General features: G+C 57.8%; 1 protein-coding gene across 3 annotated transcripts in view; it reads right to left on the reverse strand.

The window, feature by feature from the left end:
• Positions 1-19,330, reverse strand: part of EXD3 (exonuclease 3'-5' domain containing 3) — a 313,559-nt gene that overhangs the window by 20,126 nt on the left and 274,103 nt on the right. The window contains exon 15 of one of the 3 annotated variants that reach the window (XM_014949704.1): positions 12,250-13,201. The exons of the other annotated variants lie outside the window; for them this stretch is intronic. Coding sequence (XP_014805190.1) covers positions 12,779-13,201 — 423 coding nt within the window. The 3' untranslated portion in view covers positions 12,250-12,778. Of the gene's footprint in view, positions 1-12,249; positions 13,202-19,330 lie in introns of those variants that run through there. 3 annotated transcript variants of the gene reach the window in all.

A 19,330-nucleotide genomic window follows, 5' to 3' on the forward strand; every position in this document is an offset into this window, starting at 1 on the left:
AAAAAAAAAAAAAAAAAAAAAAAGCGTGAGAAAGGAAATCTGAGCAAGGCCTGGAGCGATCTAACCAATCCAGCGGAAACAATAGCCCAGGAAGAAAAACCAGTTCCTACACATAAGGTAGAATAGGCTGGGAACGGCTGGAGGAGGGGCGGGAGGCTCACCCCGAGCGCTCCCAGCCCGTGGAACAAGCCGGGCATTATGAGCCGCGGCTCCCGGGGCACGGTGCCCCCTTCCCAGGGGCTGCAGGCTGCCTGGGGATGCCTGTCCTGCCCACTGCCCCCACTGCTCCCCCCACTGCTGCCCGTACTGCTGCCCCCATTGCTACCCCCACTGCTGCCCCCACTGTTACCCCCACTGTTACCCCCACTGCTGCCCCAACCGCTGCCCCCACCGCTGTCCCCACTGCTCCCTGTGGCTTTGGGGGGAAAACCCCAAATCCTGGGTGCACATCCTGCAGGTGGGCTGGGCTGTCACCTGCCCCACAGGGACAGCCAGAGCCAGGCACAGCAGTTTCCCCACAGGCTGGGTCTGGTGGGGCTCAGCCCTGGGCTGGGCTGTGTTTATGCTTGAACTGGGCTCAGCACCCTGGTTTAACTCAGCTGGGATCAGCACCCAAACTGGGATCAGCACCCAAACTGGGATCAGCAACTGGCCTGAGGTTACCAGGGATGGGATTAGACTCCATCCTGAGATTAGCCCCCAGGGTAAGATCACCCCCAGACTAAGAGCACCCCCAGACTAAGCCCACCCCCAGGTTGGGCTGCCACCAGAGTGCCCCCCAGACTACATGCCCCCCAGACTAAACCCATCCCCACGCTGGGTTCCAAGGGCAGCTGAGCTGGGCTGTGCCAGCAGCCTGGGTCCTCGGGACCAAGCCCAAGTGGGACGTGTCCCAGGCAGGAGCTGCCAGTGAAGCAGTGCTGCTGCCAGCCTGGCCATGGTGGGGCGAGGAAGGGAAGACGGGATTTTACAGAGATAACAAACCCTTCCCCTGCCCGTCCACCCCACTGCAAATTGGGCCCTTGGGGAAATGTCCATGGATACACCTTCTTACCTCCCCAGATCCCACCCATGGGATGTCTGTCTGTCCCTCCTGGGCAGCACACCCCGGCAGGCATCCCTTGTTCTGCTGCATGGACTGGGTGAAGGCAAGGAAAGCCCAGGTAGATAAACCAGCTCCAGCATGGCCCAGCATCCGATCTCCTGCCCTGTACACAGCCATGGGTGCTGGATCCGGCCCCTCAGCTGTGTGGTGGTGGTTGGGACATTCTGGGATGTTGTGCTCCCCACTGGATACTTTCATTTTGAAGCAGAAGCTTAAACTCTGCTAAAATCAAAACAACCATCACACTCCTCACCATGAGCTCAGGGACTGTCCTGCACCTGAGGATTTCAATTCCTTCCAGCCCCAGGTCTGCAGATGAGTCCAAGAGCCCCCAGATCTGCTCCCCACGGTACCCCCGGGGGACAGAGTTACATGTGTGCTTGCAGCCCTCTGCAGTGGAGTGCAGCTGGGGCAGCAGGCAGGGCTCTGTGAGCCAGTGTTCAGCACTCCCCACATACAGAATCACCGAATCACGGGCTGGTGGGGCTGGAGATCACCTCCTCCAACCCCCCCGCCAAAGCAGGGTCACCCAGAGCAGGTAGGACATGAACACAGCCAGGTGGGTTTGAATGTCTCCAGAGAAGGAGACCCCACACCCTCTCTGGGCAGCCTGTTCCAGGGCTCTGCCACCCTCACAGGAAACAAGATTTTCCCCAAGTTCAGACGGAATTTCTTATGTTCCAGTCTGTGCCCATTGCCCCTCGTCCTGTCCCCAGGCACCACTGAGAAGAGTCTGGCCCCATCCTCTTAACACCTGCCCTTTAGATATGGCTCAGCATTGATGAGATCCCCTCTCAGTCTTCTCCAGGCTGAACAGCCCCAGGTCCCTCAGCCTTTCCTCAGCAGAGAGATGCTCCAGAGAGGGAGGGCAAAGCTGTTCCCAGCATATTTTTCTGCTTTGACACACTTGTGAGCCCTCAGAGTGCTGCAGCTGGGTTCCCAGCACCCCGTTGGTCTCCAGCCTGCACCCTTCCACCAGAGCCACATGGGCCCAGGTTCCCCAGACACCTGTGCGGGAGCAGCGCAGGACAACTGCACAGGGCAGGAGGAGGTTTTGGGGCTGAAGTCACAGGCCAGGGGTGTCTCGCCAGCCCTGACATGTGGAGCTGTCAAAGCTGCCCTGAGGTCCCACGTGTGCCCATTGTGGCACTTATCAAGGTCTCACAACTGGCTCAGGCTCTTGGTGCTGCTGGTCGGGAGCCTGTAAAAATCAGCTGTGGTGCAACTGCCTCGGTCATGAGCGAGACGAGCCCCGGGCCCCCGACATCCAAAGCCAGCCTTTAGTTCAATAAAGAAAGAAAAGCTCCTAAGGCAGAGACCACATTCGCAACCACAGCCCCTCGGGGAGCTCACCAGCAGCCTGATGGAGGGACGCACTTTGCGTCTTGGTCTCTGTGTTACTGTCCACCAAGTCCAAGAGGAACCCAGCCAGGCCTGGTGCTCACATGGCCCATCACCATGCACAGTTGTGTGGTCCACGACGTGGTGGTGGAGCTGGGCCTCGCTCCCCAGGGTGGCCCCTTCCCCAGCAGGGCAAGACCCCCGTGCCCAGCTGACCTGCTGGGATCAGCTCCTCCTCCTCACTCTCTGAGAAGAAAATGCTGAAGGGCAGCAGCATCCTTGGCAGCGTGGGAAGGGAGCTCCTGGAGGACCTGGGAGGCTCCAGGCATTTGCTGGCTCTTGCCTGTGCTGTGGACGGTCCCTTTGCAGAGTGGTTGCTCCTCTTGCCCAGACAGCACCAAGCCCCTGGTGGAGCCTTGGTCTGCTACTCCCACTGCCTCTCACCTGGTGACCCACCATGTCCAGTCTGGTTGCACCACTCTCATCACCTCCACACTATCCACCTCCAGTCTCGCCACCACACACCAACCAGCCCCACATCCATTAGCCCTCCTCCCATCACCTCCAGTATGGTCACCCCACTTCCATCACCCCCACACTGACCACCCCCTCTCCAACCACTTCCACATACATTCAACTCCAAGATCTTCCCAGCTGTTTTATTTCCCCTGTGCTCTACCATGTTCCACCTCAGGAGGCATTTCTAGTGAGACACTCCCCAGTTCATTTCCTTCTCGCTCGGTGTTCTCTCTGGGCTCTCTTCCCCTGCCAACACCCACTCTGCACCCCAGGGCCAAGACCATTTTCCTGCCTAACCCTTCTCAGAGCTCGTCACCAGCCACCTCACAGAGAAGTCACTTCTACCTTCAGCCCCCTTCCAAGTCCATTTGTCACTCCCAGCCACCTTCTCCAAAACCCATCCAGTCCTTTTGATTCCTGCTCTTTTTCCCCTCAACCAAAGGGTTTGCAATGTGTTTTTTTTTACTTCTGGGGAGCAGTTGAGCAGGCAGCAGCCTTTCAGTGGCTCCACAACAGCAAACCCAGACCTGTGCCCTGTGCTTCCACTCAGCCCTGCACTGAAAAGTCATGATGAGCAGAGACAGCCCATAAACATTTCTGTCATACCCAGTGGTGGTGATAAAAAAAGGAGCAAAGACCAGCCCAGGGCTCTCTGATCCTACATGTGAGACAGTTCGAACTCCAGCTCCAGCCCGTGGGGCTCAAGCAGTGGCAAAAACACCCACACACGGCTGGAAAGCAGTCGAAAGCAGATCTGACATTTTGCAGAACAGAAGCAGGACTGGGGACGGCGGGGAAATAACCTCCGGCAGCGCTCTGGCTGACGGCAGAGGTTTCCATCCTGCCTCTCAGCTTGGGGTGACCTTTGACAGGTCATACCCTGGATGGGTTTGGCACAAGACTGTGCACCCAGGAACACGCCCCCCAGGCCCACTGTGATGGTGATGCTGCTCCTGCAGCAGTTCCCTGCAGCCACCAACTGCCCCAGCCACGCTGGCTGCGCTGCTGGCACTGGGGCAGGTGGCTCCTCCACCGCTCAGGTTGAGGGACAGATGGTGTCCCCACAACATGGGCCACTGGTTTATCCTGGTGTCTTTGGGCAACAGAGAGCAGCAGCCCAAGAGCCCAGCGAGAGCCTCACACAGAGGCTGGCACCATTTCTCATGTCAGGGTGGTCCCCATGAGGGTGGGGCTGATACAAAAACTGTCACCCCCAGGCACCAAGGGGTAGGGGAGTAGTGGGGTGTGAAAGCAAGATCCTGTGCACCCTGGCAAGGGACAAAAGGGCTGCACAACCCTTGCTTGGGCAAGGGGGCTGTGAGAATGAGCTGTGCCATGGGACATGCTGCAGGACTGGCAGGGAGCATGCAGCCCTTGCACTGCCCACCAGCCCCGGTGGGGATGACACCGAGCTCCCCCCAACAAATGTCACCCCTGAACCCAGTCTGTCCCCTCCTGGGCATGCTGGCTGTCAGCAGATGGGCAAGGTGGTCTGCAGCCAGATGGGCAGGGGGATGGTGGCATGTGAGGCAACACATGTCACAACATCGCCAGACTCAGCAGGTCTCTGCCCAACACCTTGGGGGCATCAGGAGGGCTGCCATGGGGCAGCAGTGGTCCCGGGGCGGTGGGCAGGAGCTGGGTGGCAGCCCCGGTATGTGTGGCCCAGCCCTGCAGATGTGGCTTCTCACTCGCAGGCAGCCACCGTGCTGGCAGCAGCCACCCTCCATGGGGAGCTCCCTGGTGCCCCCATGGTGGCTCTGTCTTTGGGCTCTGGTCTCTGTGCTGGGATGCCTTCGGGCTGGATGCTGCCCCTTCCCTCGGAGCTGGGCACCTCCTGTCCTCCCTAGGCTTATCCACACACCTCAGCACCGGCTGGCAGCTGCCTGTGGTGGGCAGCCATTGAGACCTGCCCACATGCCCCTGGTGCCCAGCATCCCATGGGGGGGTTGCTGTTCAGCGGCTCTGGAAAATGAAACTGTGACCCCATCTTGGGCAGACCCTGCCATGACCCCAGCTCGGGGAACAGAGCAGATCGAGGGGCCCACATTTCCCTTTGTTTCACTTGGCCACCATCCCCGGACAGGACAGACACCACGCACTCCACTTCAGTGGGAAGCTGGTGGTGGCAGGGCTGCCCCTCGCAGGCTCTGCGGTGGCTGGGGGTGTGGAGACGGAGCAGACATTTGTCCTTGCAATGCAGTTGTTGCTGTTACTGTTACGATGAAGCCGGAACATGCTCTCCATCACACGTAAATCTCTCAGGGCCCAGGTGGATCCATCTTTCCTGAGGCCACCTTATTTCCCTGGTGTCACTCCCACTGTACTGTCCCCCAGCAGCAGCCACCCAGATGTTCCAGATGAGAAGGGCCATCACATCACCAGAGGCTCCAGCTCAGGAGCAGGCCTAGCCATGAGCCGTCTGTTGTTCCTAACAGCCTCTGCTGATGGAGACACTCAGCCTCCCCAGGCTTTGCCCTCCTCACAGCTCAAGATCTCACTTGGTTCCTTCCCCACTGTGAGCCGAGACTTGTCCTCATCCTCATGGAGAGCATAAAAATCCCACACTCTCACCTGAGCATTAGCTCAACCACAGGACAAGGCTGTAAGGGTGACAGCCGATCTCAGTGCAGACCCCGCTCATCTCTCAGGGAAGCTTCCTGAGAAATGGAGCAGCAATGGAGGGGACACAGTGCTGGTGGTCATACAACTTGGACGGCATGTCACTGTGGAAATGGCATCTCTTGCCAGTGAATTCAGTCAGTTCCTCTGCACAATCATCCCAGGCAGCCTGGGGTGGTCCCTGCTGCAGATCATCCCTGTCACCATGCCTGGAGGAGGAGCGGAAAGTCCCCACAGCTCCTCCATGGCATCACCTAAGAGCCTCTAAGCAAAGGTGTCAGTCTCTGCCCACACTGCCTGCATGTCCAGAGGAAAATATCAGTGATAGGGAATGATTTTAACACCCAGAACCATGTTCCCAAATCCATCCTGCCAGTGTCCTTCTCTCTAGACAGTCCCTGTCTAGAGAGGGGCCAAGGCTGGTCACCTCTGGGACCAAAGCTGGACCAGTATGGCTGTGGGACATACTAAATGAAGGTGTACAGGCTGTGTGCTGCCAGAGGGAACCCAAACTGACTGAGAAACCTTTGGCAGAACAAGGGTGGAAAAAGTAAGAACTTTGGTGAAGACCAGACTAGTGCCAAGCACCTTTGGAAGGCTCTCACCATCCAGAGCAGTGGTTGGCCGTGGTGGTAGAGCTCACCCCACGGGAGAGCAGAGTGTAAAGCCACACAGCTGGGCTCTGCCAGCATTTCCAGCCCAGGGGAGCTGGGAGCACCATCTCCTTTGAGAACAACCATGTAAGTCTCATCTCGAGGGAAAAGACCAGGTCTTGCAGGACTTCTCTGAAAGGATCCCCAGAAACAGTCCCAGAATGAAGCCATGCAAACTGCTAGCTGGGACCTACAAGGGGGAAGTGCCCAGCACCAGTCCAGGGGATGAGCCGCTGCTGCTGGAGCGAGGAGAAACCCCCAGAGACCTCGTGCACTGATTCCCCATGTTCCCAACCCGACACATCCCAGATGCGCTAATGTGACCCCAGCGTGTCGGTGACATGTGAGGTCACCGCATTGAGACAGGCATGTTCCTGGGCGGCCCCAACACCTCCACGTCTTCCCGTTGCAGTGGGGGAGCTGGGGGAGCTATCTAGAGCATCGTGTGCTTGTGTAAAGGGGTAATAATACACACATAGGCATGTGGCATATTTTTAGGCTTTTGCTGGACCCAAGGTAATTGTTCTCTACTGTTTCGGTGGCCAAATAGAGGAGCAAAAGCTGGGACAGATGGCAAGAGGAGTGATCTGACCTCACCAAACCTGGTTTTGCTCTTTTGCTGATGAAGAGGACACCAGCAGGCAAGTGGCAGCAAAACTCTAATTTCACCCTGCAGAAAAGAATACCTGCGAGTGGAAAATGCCGATGGGCTCTTTGTGGACGTGAAGTCGGGGAAGGAAGGTGTGTGCTCCATTCCTTGCATTCCTCCCTAGCTCCCTCAGGACGGTGGCTGCACTCCCCAGGTCCACCCAGGTGCCCGGGGGTTGATGGAGAGGGCTGAAGATCCTGAGGGCCTCGCTGCTCCCACCAGCTGGGCAGGGCACAGCATCTTCCTGTCTCTGTGTGGGGTGAGAGGGATGGGACTGAGCTCTGAATCCCCCTTGGGGTCCAAGAAATTAAACCTTTCATCTATGTGGGCAGCACCCTCAGAAACACTTGGGTGAGGGTCCCGCACAGGTGAACACTGTGTCTCCAGGTGCTGTCCCACTGAACCCCAGCGTCCTGCCACACGCATGGCTGTCACGTTGCATCCCTATGGCCACATGCCAGAAGCTGCTTCAGAGCCTTGGCACCTCGGGCTCATCCAAACACCCAAGCTGGTGAGATGTCCTCTCTCTGGACACCCTGCACTGTCCCCTCTCCTGCAACACCAACCCGAAAACCAGGGGCAAAGCCATTGCTGTGTGCTCCCATGGCCACGCCGCCCCGGCTCCCTCCTGGGCACATGCGCGAGGGCACCGCGCCAACAGCTAATGGGAAAGTTCAGGGTCGGGGCGAGCCGCGGGGAGAGGCACATAAAGGGCTCATTGTGCTGCAGGTCTCCCTCGGCTCTGCTCGTACAGGGCTTGCAGTTCAACAACAAAACGCAGCCCAGAAATATGACAAGACACCTTTTTCCCAGGCTGCTGTTAAACTCTAATTAAACATTTCAGCACACTTGAGCGAGGGAATGTCTGCTTCTCAGGCCCAGGCTATCTCAGCTGGAAAACATCTCCTCTGGTGCAAACAGGCTTGTGCAGGTTGACCCAGAAAGATGCCCCTTGGGCCTAGGGATGATGCAAACCTACATATCAGGGTGGGCAACCTGCTCCCATCCACCCACCTTGGCCAGCAAGGGGACCACTCGCTGCCCTCCTCTCCAGAGGACGGGGCCAGGCTGGGGCAGCCCAAGAAGGGGCCATGCAGCTGGGCACACCGTGGGCAATGTCACCACCAGCAACCGCTGGCACTTCTCCCCGTTCCCCACCGTGGGAATGGGGAGTCCCTGCACCGCGGGCCCACAGAAGCAAGAGGCAGCTTTTGCACCTGTGTCAGCCCCATGCAAAGGAGAGCCAGGCTATCGCTGCTCCAGGATAACCCTAAATCTGTCCTTTATGACCCAGAAATTGCCCCACTGATGAAGAGGGACCGTGACTCTGCCTTGCCCACGTGTCTGTGCAGAGCCAAGGTCAGTGCCTCTCCAACCCATTGTCCCAGAAATATTTAGTGTGATGCCTGACAGCAGCCGTACAGTACAGCTCACAAGCTCTGTCTTCAGACCTGGTAGGATTTTGGACCCCAAAGCCCCAGTTTCAGTAAAGCAAATTCTTCACTCTCATGGCCAGTCCCTCCCCATGCCTGGACCACAGTTTGGGTCCCCGACTCCAGAGGTTTAGATATTTAAAAGCAACCCAACAGACAAGCAAAATGCTGGATTCTCATACTTTGGGTGCTTCGTGATGCTGACCTGCAGGCACTGACCATCATCACACCTCATTGTGACATTTTGGTTGGTCTAAAGTACCTGCTTTCCCAAGCTCCTCCATCCCATCCCTGTTATGTCTGTTCCCCTTTTCTGTTCCCCCAGGGAAGCAGAGATGTTCCCACACTTTTATTTGACCCAGAAATCCCCAAAGCTCTGCTGGCTGGAGATGACTAGCCTTGGGATGCAGGAGTTCCTGTGGAAAGCTCCAACCTGAAGCCCATCTCCTTCCAAAATCCCACCCTTTGCTTTCCTCTGGGTTTTCTGGGGAGCAGAGGAACAGCCTGGCCTTGTGAGCAGCAGTGAGCCCAGTCCCGATACCCCAAGAGGGCTTTGCTGCTGGCACAGCGTGCCTGTGGGAATGTGCACCATGGGGGAGGACAGGGTGGCACTGCCACCAGCTTCATGTCACCGCAAACCGAGACCCAGGCGCACTGAGACGGAGAGCATACACTCTCTGAGCGAGGCTGGAGCTAGCATCCTGCTATTTCAAAGAATGAAGGAGAAAGAAAATAGCACAAAGGAGGTGATCAGTGAAACCAGGCGCTGCCAGGAGTGAGGAGGGGCACAGAGACTCAGCCTCCCTAAGTGAGCAGAGATGGGTACAGCAGCTCGAAGACCCCCTTGTACATCACCTGTATGCCCAGGACGGGTTCAGCGGCAAAACCTGGCAAGTGCTGCAAGAGCCAGCCCTCTCCATGTTATTAAACACCAACCTTGGCCATTAGTTCAGAAATTCCTCAGCACCTAATTTCTAGCAGGCACAGACCGTACTCCCCAAAACCCCCCACTCACTCTGACGCTCTGAGCAAGCATCCACCCAGCCATGTGGAGGGGACCATGGCTCAGAGCGGCTGGCACCGCTGCAGTTCAGCCGCCGCTCTGCAGCACCCCTCGTCCCAGCTGAGCACCACCCAGGGGAGCAGCAGACCCAGGGCAGGCGGCTCTGGCTCACGGGACTTGCAAGCGGGTGGTTTCCCACATGCCACCTCAGTAAGAAACAGGTCACCTGAGAAAGGGTTACTATAAAAATCTGCCATTTCTAAGATTGCTAGTAGTGGGAAGGTGTCTTGCCCCAAAAGGCTCAGACCAGAGTGACAGCCCATGGATGACACTTGTGATCTGGCATCCTGTAGGGGTGGAATTTGGCAAAACTGGTCTCTCCTGCTCCGAGGACATTCCAGTTCCACGCATGGGCAGTCCGAATTGAACTCCCTCAATAAATACAGCAGTCGTGGGTTTGAGCCAGCTCGGACCCCCGCAGTTACAGAAGCAGCAGCAGCAGCAGCAGCGTGCTCCTCGGGGAGGCTCCCATCCCGCCCAGTGAGGGTCTGTGTCCCCATTTGCCACTGGCACTGTGGTTCCTGCCACCTGGCAGGCCATCGCCCCTGAGAAACCTCACCCTGGTATCTGGGCTGCCCTCTCTGGATGCTGTTACCCTGAGAAAATGGCAATAGAGAGCTGTATCTGGGATTTCTGACCCCCCTTCCCCCGACAGCGGGTGGCTGCGGATGGCTGACAGCTCTGGAGGGGGGCACAGCCACACGCATGGTTGTCCCCAGGTGCCGCACACTCGCAAGGCTTCTCCCCCTCCTAAGTCACTGCAGCAGCACAGAGAGGGGGAGGCGGGATTTAGGAAGGAATCTTGATTTTCTAGGAAAAGCAAAGAAGGGCAGCAAGGCCCTTAAATCCTCCCCACGCGGCACCCAGGCAGTGCTGTGCTGCCCGGGCTTCGTGGGACACGTCTGGCCCTGAACCCTGGCTACCGAGGGTGTCCCAGGTGTCACCGTGAGCCCCAGCCTGGCACAGGCATGGCAGCGAGGGAGCTGACAGCAGACCGAGGGCACCCACCATGGGGGCAGTGCACACACCAAGGGGGCTCACCCCCAGCCCCGGGAAACATCTCCCACAGCCCCCCATGCTGCCCCTGGCCAGCGACATTCTGACACTGTGAGCCAGTGACAGGGGAGCCAGCTCCTGAGTGATGGAAGGACTGCTTCCCAGGCTCTTCCCCCAGATGCCCCCGCTGTGAGGACGTGTGTGCTGAGGGAATGGGATCTGGGCGCAAGAGGGAAGCGAGGACAAAAGTGCTGCACTGGGCTCCTCCTCCTCCTCCCTGCTCTCGGCAGGGCCAGAGGGACTCCGGCTGCAAAGGGAAAAGGTTTCCAGGGCGAAGGTGTTAAATACCCTTCTCCCGTGCTGCTGTCACCTCACAGTCCCCAGGGTGTGAGAATCAGACTCTATTATCCCCTCATTAGTAACTAACATACTGTACTAACCTTTTCACATGAAAGCTATGGTCTGTTCGCCAACAAAAGCTGGTGCTTGGTTCCCAGGAGTGGAAAAAAACCCAACCCCACAAGCACTTAGCGGGGGCTCTGGGGCCAGCCATCCCCACCAGCTCTGCCGTGCCCTGGCGGATGCTCCCGGGGGGAGGAAGGGGCTCCGTGAGTGTGGAGCCAGCCGGGCACGTAGCCCCGGTAGAGCAGAGCAGGGGAAGCCTTTCTGGGGCTTCTTCCAGACCCCGAGGTGGCTGGGGTCCCCCTTGCCTATTCCACCTGGGGAGGGATGGATAGGGCTGTGGGTAGGGGTGCCAGGGGGACTCCCTCCCCTGGGGTTTATCCTGCAGAGAGCCCTTGCCCATCAGGTCATGCTGCTCCTGCTGTCCCCTAGAGAGGGGTCCGAGGGCTGGCAGACACTCTTCGGCCCCCGGAGCTGCTACAGCTCACCTCTGGCTCCCCCTAAGCAGTTTGCAGGGCTTGGGCTGGTTCTTCCCACACCATTGACCAAAGCACATTGGGATTTGCAAGATCTGAAAGTCCCACTCCTTTTCAGGCTACCCTGCAAGTGGGAAGCAAGGCTGGGAAAGCATCACCACACCAAGGAAAAACCCATCTGCACAACACCTGGGGCCAGGAGTTAATGCCGCCAGATTTTCAGAGCGCTGAGCATGGAGGGTGATGGTCTCCCTGGGAAAAATGGGAACAGCAGGGATGGGATATGGATCACCATGGACCACATCTCCTTGCCCCAGATATCGGCAGGCATCACCTGAGAAGATAAATAGTTGGGGTAACATCCTCTTTGCTCAGGCTTTTAATTAAATGAGACCTGCCTGGGGCAAGAGTTTGAGATTCTGCCCATCACAATTGTTTGATGCTGAGAAAAGGATGGGGCTACAGGAGGAATCATGAAATGAAGAGTTTCCTGGTTTCTTCACTTTAAAAATATCTGCTCTGCCCCATCTTGGCTGGAGACCTTTGAGCCCAGGGAACTAGACTTGAGAGGTGTCCAGGGCCACAGTGGGTGCTGAACGCCTGAAGAGCCCCAGCCCTGGGGACATATCCCTGCCACGTGGCTGCAAGACCTCACTAAGTCCAGATTCACTTGCCACCTTGCAGCCTCGACCAGCTCCACACTGCTAATGAGGAAAGCAGGAGGAAGGGGGGATGCATGCCCATTTTTTTTCCTTCCCTCCCACTGTCGCTTCCGTTCCTGCCTCCACCTGCAGTTGGCTGTGAAGGCAGCTCCCCCCCGACCCCACCACCCACCTGTCCCTAAGCCTGGGGAAGTTTTCCAGGTTCCCCAACAAGCTGCTGGCAGGGATGGGGTGATCCTCTGCTCCCCGAGCTCCGTCGGCGGGTCCCATTGCAAAGAGGCAGGTGGTTTTTGCATTGCAAACACATGTTTATTAGATCCTGGCCCAGGCCCACTAAGCTGTTTCGCACAGGCCACCGGCAACAGCTTCCCGAGCTGTTTCACTGCCACAGGATGCTGTGAAGGTGTCAGCCGTGCTACACGCTGTTTTACAAAGTAATTGAATTAAAACCGGTGAAACATTTCAGTGCTGCCTGGCTGCTCCTCTCCGTGCTGTGGCCGGGTGCAGTGGCCCGGGGTGGCCCGAAGCACACGCGGCTGCTCTCCCGGACTGCTCTTTTCAGAAGGTCACTTTTCTTCTCCGTTGCCGCAGTCAGATTTGGGTCACCAGGTTTGATCTAAAGATGTCAGTGGACTGGAATTCAGGGGGAAGCGGAAGCACGATAACCGCAGGCTGTCCCCCAGCGCGTTGCCGGGCTGGTTTCAGTAAACTCTGGGTTGGCTCGGGGTGTGCAGTGGTGCTGGGAGCGCCGGGGTGAGCTCATGGCCTGGCACGGGTGCCCACCCGCCGGCACTGACTGCGGTGGCCCCTCTGCACACATGTGTCCGTGTACCCAAGATGAGCTTGCGGGCTGGTTATCACTGCCTGCCCGCCATAAATCGAGCCACAAAGCGAGCCAAGGCCACAGGCGTTAGGTTTTGTGCGAGGTGAGAAGTGATCCTTACCCAGCAGCCGGGGCGGAAGAGGCAGGAGGGAGAGCCGGCGCAGAGGAGAGGCACAGAGCTGAGTCGGGATCCTAGTCCCCCCGGCCATTGTCCCCGGGCTTCCTGGTGCCGACCAAATCCCACAGGTCCTGAAGAGACTGGTGGTCGCCAGGGAGGGGCAGGCAGAGCACTGTCAAACTCACTGCAGCTGTGAGAGAGGAGCAGCCAGGAGGGTTTGTCCGGTGCCTCCAGCCCAGCCCGGATCCCTGGAGCAACTCCACGGCTCCACACGTGGAGAGGGTCCTGCGGGGGACATGCGCAGTGTCGTCCGAGCAAGCACGGATGGCAGCCCCGGACCTGCCGGGAGAGCAGCCGGGAGACACAAACGGAGAGACGGGTTTAGAGGACGGCAGTGGATTTTCCACCCCACCAGAGCTCTGCCTGAACCCAGTCATGCCAAAGAGGTTCAGAACAAACCAAGCCACCCTGAGGCAATGAAAATTATTAAGCTGAAATAAGTGATTTCCCCCCCGCCATTTTTCAGCTCAGTCCATGCAGTGATGAGCACGTTGCAGTCGAGGTCATGCAGACACCAAACCAGAGACATTTTTGTCTCCATCAGCATCCTCCCCCAACACTCTCTGTGGATCTCCAAAGCCTTGCTGATCCTCACCTGACATGTCAGGGGGCTCAGTGCCTTTTTCCTCACTGTCCTTTGCTTGGGGCCATAGCCGGTCGGGGCCTCTGGCCACCACCAGCCTGCCAGAAAGTCCTGCAGAGCTCTGGGACACACAGGGCTAGAGCTGGAGGATAAAACCCTCTGAGCTCTGCCTGAGCAGCCTGGGGTGAGCAGACTCAGTATTTGTCCTGGGAGGGAGAGCTGGAGGGAGCAGCTGGGTGGGAGCTTGTCCTGCTCAGCCTCATTTCATGGGTACCTGCAAGGTTGAGGCTCCTCAAAGCAACAGTCCAGGCCCTAGAAAAAGCTCTTGCATTCAAAAATGATACATAGAAATGAGAAATGGGCCTTCTTCAGGTACCTGGGTAGAATCTTTGGGGGTAAGTAGTTTGACGTTTGGTCTTGGAGGCTCAACCTTAAAGCCCAAGACAAGTCAAACTCCAAACCTCCAAGTCCCAGGCTGTCTGCCAGAGCATCGGCCTCTGCTCTCACTGCTCAGCGTGAGCCATTGGGGTCACACTGCACCAAGGCAGAAGGTCGCAGGGACCTCTGAAGCAGAGCACCCACAGCAGCCCAGCAGACACCCCCTCAGCTCATGGTGGCTCTGACTGCCCCCAGGACTCCTGCTCCTCCAGCTTTAGTCTCAGGCAAAGGCGAGGCTAAAGAGACATTAGTATCCCTTCATGATAAACAGGGACCTGCCTGGGTGCTGCCTGTGTCCTGCTGAATTACAGTTTGAGCAGAGATGGCAGAAGAGGTGCTGAAGGACCAGCCCGACACAGAATCACCCCTTGGAGAGACCCAGATGGTTCTGGTGTGGCCAAATCCACACCTGCACCCAAAGGCAGCAGGGTGCATGATGGCAGCATGGCACAGGGCAGGGCACCAGTCACGCCGAGCTCCCACCACATGAGCACCATGATGGTGTGACATGGGAACACTCTTGCCTGAGGAAACGAGTCCCAGGGACTGGGGACACCGAGTTTCCCATTCCCCTGCCACCCTCAGACAAGCCACCGAGTCCTGTCCTCACCATGCACAAACCAGAGACGGAGACTTGTGACACCACTGCGCAACAGCACCTGATGCTCCATGACAGGGATGACGCCATGCGGCCGGCACAGTCCCAGGAAGGACCAGGAGCAGCATGGCTGCCTCCATGTGAGAACACCCCCTCGCACCCCTTCTCCTTCAGCAAACACCCCCAGAGCCTCCCTGCCTGCACACAACATCCTGACAGATGCTCAGCGGGTCCCACTGCCCGCTTTGGCATCTCAGCCGGGAGGGGACCGTGGGGCTGTGGCGTGGGGCTGGGCACGGGGACCCGCTCGGCTGTGGCCCTGGGAAAGCCCGGTCCTGGCTGCCGCTGTCCTGCTGCGCAGCACAGATGAGAAGAAAAACAACTCGCGGGGCTTCCCCTCACCTCCCGTCCTCGTCCTGCGCCACGGCCCCAACGGCTCTTTCATCTCCAAGTGCCAGCGGCTCTTTCATCTCCCGCCTGAGGTGCGAATCCCTCCCCTCTCCCGGCAGCCGTCCCCGGCACCGGTGCTTGGTCCAACACAGCTGGGACCAAATGGCCAGTAACCCCGCTGTCCTGCAAGGCGCTGCGTGCTGAGAGGGGTGGCGGGTGAGCACCTCTGTTGCCTCTGCAGTCACCGGCAAAGCGCTCAGGACCCCCAAAATCTGGCTGCCTAGTGCCGCCAGAGGAATTGAGGCACAAGGATTTCTTCTGGTTCTCCCTGCAAATAAGAGGATGCTGGGCTCACACCTGATCTTGTTCCCGTTTGCTCAAACTCAACTCATCTTTGCTAACAGCCATCTCCCCCAGTGGGCAGACGTCCATGCCACCCTGGAGTTCCCAGTTGGGGATGACGAGGTGGCTCCCCAGCCATAAAGCCCAAAGGAACCATCCTGGCCACTCTGCCCGACTGCCAGCCCAGGGCAGCTCACCATCGCCCTGGCAGACAGCCCTGCAGTCTGGGGTCCAGCTATGGCTTATCTTTGGATTCTGGTATAGAGGTGACAAGGCTTCACCATCGGTCAGGGTGGGTGGGCATGGCGATAGCTCTGCTGAAGGGCTGTGAATCCTTACAAGCAGCACTAAACAAGGTGCTTGATGGGTATGAACTGCAAGGAGAGCAGAGGCAGGTGAAAGGCACAGTACGAGCACAGTGTGAAAAGCTGGGAGAGAGTGAGAAAGGAAGGAGAGAAAGAAAGAAAAATAGTAATAAAAAGAAAAAAAAGAAAAAGAGAAAAAGAAAGAGAAAGACAGAGAGAAAAAAAGAAAAAGAAAAAGAAAAAGAAAAAGAAAAAGAAAAAGAAAAAGAAGAAAAAGAAAAAAGGGAAGCACCAGGCTCCTGTGAAGCACCCTGACACCAGGACTGCCATGAACCTGGGCTGAGAGCTGCCCCACGGCAGCTGGGCACAGCCAGTGTCAGCTGCAGGCGGGTCCCAGCTCCGCACCCCGGGGGCAGCTCTGACCTGAGCCCCCGCTGGGAACCCCCCACCCATGGGCACCATCCCAGTGGCAGCACTGGAAGGGACTATGGTCTGAACCAGGCTTGTACCGAGTAGCTTCACTGTGCGCTCCGGCTCTGCCAGGGAGCGATAACGGGGCCATCAGGGCCATTGGGCCTGGGGACAGCGGGGCTGTGGTGGCAGCCTGCCCTGCCCCAGGGAGCCAGGGTAATTCCCAACCAAATCCTAGAGAACAGATGAAGAGTTTCCTGGTGCTTCAGCTGCTGGTGCTGGAGCCGGTGGCACCACGGCAGTGGGATGAGGGCACTGCATGGGCGCACAGTGTCAGGACACATCAGCATTGCCACATCACGTAACTGCTCCCAAAAAGCCAGTAATTAACACCAAAGAGTCTTCACACCACCAAACGGCTCCTCTGAAAAGAGCCCGAGCCAAAGGGACGAGCCAAAGGGCCGAGCCGTGGGAACGGTGATGCTCGCAGGCCAGGGGGGCTCTGAGCTGAGGGGGGTGCAGGCGGCAGAGCCTCTGCGGCTCCCGGCACACGGGGGCTGCACCCAGCGGGGCCGGGGAGAGGGGAGCCCTGGCAGGATGGCAATGCTGGCCTGACCCAAGGACGGTGTCTGTGCGGAGCAGAGTGTCCTGGCTGACACCTCCCTCACGGGGACATTTACAAGTCCCAGGGAGTTGGTCCCACGTGCCTTCACCGGTCCCAGCGAGGCACCTCGGAGACACCCAGTTTTTAAGGCTGCTCTCTGACTGATCGAGCATTGAACATCAGTTAAAGGGAAGCAATAAGCACCTGTTGTTAATAGAATTGTTTTGCCCCATTGCAGCAATCAAAAGGTTAATATCCATCCCCATTGAATCTAACCCTGAAAAACAGTCACAAAACTCAACCTGCAAAACCTGACAGTCTGTCTTACACACGCTGAGGCTCCCAGCCTGCCTTCCCTTGCCGGCCCAGCCATCCTGCCTTCTGCCTCTTCTCACGCTTGCTATTTGTGCTTCTGACTCATCGCAGATAGACTGACTTGGGCCATTTCTTTTCCTCCAGGACACACAAGTTTGAGGGGCACATGGGCTCAGTGTCCCACTGATGGAGAGGAGAGGTCTGATCCTCAGGTGAAAAAGAAAAAGAAAAAGAAAAAGAAAAAGAAAAAGAAAAAGAAGAAAAAGAAAAAAGGGAAGCACCAGGCTCCTGTGAAGCACCCTGACACCAGGACTGCCATGAACCTGGGCTGAGAGCTGCCCCACGGCAGCTGGGCACAGCCAGTGTCAGCTGCAGGCGGGTCCCAGCTCCGCACCCCGGGGGCAGCTCTGACCTGAGCCCCCGCTGGGAACCCCCCACCCATGGGCACCATCCCAGTGGCAGCACTGGAAGGGACTATGGTCTGAACCAGGCTTGTACCGAGTAGCTTCACTGTGCGCTCCGGCTCTGCCAGGGAGCGATAACGGGGCCATCAGGGCCATTGGGCCTGGGGACAGCGGGGCTGTGGTGGCAGCCTGCCCTGCCCCAGGGAGCCAGGGTAATTCCCAACCAAATCCTAGAGAACAGATGAAGAGTTTCCTGGTGCTTCAGCTGCTGGTGCTGGAGCCGGTGGCACCACGGCAGTGGGATGAGGGCACTGCATGGGCGCACAGTGTCAGGACACATCAGCATTGCCACATCACGTAACTGCTCCCAAAAAGCCAGTAATTAACACCAAAGAGTCTTCACACCACCAAACGGCTCCTCTGAAAAGAGCCCGAGCCAAAGGGACGAGCCAAAGGGCCGAGCCGTGGGAACGGTGATGCTCGCAGGCCAGGGGGGCTCTGAGCTGAGGGGGGTGCAGGCGGCAGAGCCTCTGCGGCTCCCGGCACACGGGGGCTGCACCCAGCGGGGCCGGGGAGAGGGGAGCCCTGGCAGGATGGCAATGCTGGCCTGACCCAAGGACGGTGTCTGTGCGGAGCAGAGTGTCCTGGCTGACACCTCCCTCACGGGGACATTTACAAGTCCCAGGGAGTTGGTCCCACGTGCCTTCACCGGTCCCAGCGAGGCACCTCGGAGACACCCAGTTTTTAAGGCTGCTCTCTGACTGATCGAGCATTGAACATCAGTTAAAGGGAAGCAATAAGCACCTGTTGTTAATAGAATTGTTTTGCCCCATTGCAGCAATCAAAAGGTTAATATCCATCCCCATTGAATCTAACCCTGAAAAACAGTCACAAAACTCAACCTGCAAAACCTGACAGTCTGTCTTACACACGCTGAGGCTCCCAGCCTGCCTTCCCTTGCCGGCCCAGCCATCCTGCCTTCTGCCTCTTCTCACGCTTGCTATTTGTGCTTCTGACTCATCGCAGATAGACTGACTTGGGCCATTTCTTTTCCTCCAGGACACACAAGTTTGAGGGGCACATGGGCTCAGTGTCCCACTGATGGAGAGGAGAGGTCTGATCCTCAGGTGTCCCATACAAATGCCTCTCCAGGCATTCTCTCTCCAGAGAAATGTGGTCTTCTGGGACCAGGGCACGATTGCCCTTGGTGCTCTCTGGCACCAGAATAAAGGAATAAAACAGACCACTGGCAGCACCTCTACAAGTGCCTTCTCCCTGTCCCACCACAGTGGCAGAGGGGACCCTGAAGGGGCCTGAAGGCTCAGTGAGGCGGCGGGGGCACTGCAGGGGTGCAGAGGGTTCAGGGCTGGAGCGGTCCAGGCGTCCGGCACTGTTTGTTTCGCTCCGGATTTCCGGATCTTACCTATTTAAATAAACCATCCAGGACGACGGCGGAGCATCAGGCCTGTTGTTGAGCGCACAGGAAACAGCTGTATTCAATTAGGCAGGGCTAAGTTGGTGACTCTGATAGCCTGGGAATAATAATACTACTAATAAAAAAATCCCATCCTGTTGCAGGACTCTTTATTTTCTATAGAAAAATCCAACAGCAGCCCACCATATGGCAGCCAGTGACCAGCTGGGTCTCTTCAGCAAGTGTCCAGGGGTGAGCCATGGTGGGAGAGGCTGGAGAGAACGTTTGGTGGGGGGCTCATCCAAGCACCCCAGGGGGGCTCAGCCTGGCCCAGGGTGGGTGATGCTCTGCCCCGCAGGGTTTCAAAGGCTGGGGGTGGGTGCTGGGCTGATGGAGGGTGAAGGAGATGCCTTTGCAGCAGGTCGAGCACCTACGGGGCAGTGGATGGAAAGGAGCTTCCTCACCCAGAGCAACATCCCCTTCCTGGTGCTGGGGCCCAGGGCATGTGCTGCAGCCAGGCATGCACCAGCACTGCAGGACCACACTGTGATGTGCAGGACTTGGCTGTCTCAGGCTGGTCCCACCCCAGCTTCCTCCAGCCCTG

This window comes from Calidris pugnax, unplaced genomic scaffold (assembly GCF_001431845.1).
Source record: "Calidris pugnax isolate Ruff unplaced genomic scaffold, ASM143184v1 scaffold192, whole genome shotgun sequence".
NCBI classification, from domain to species: Eukaryota; Metazoa; Chordata; class Aves; order Charadriiformes; family Scolopacidae; genus Calidris; species Calidris pugnax.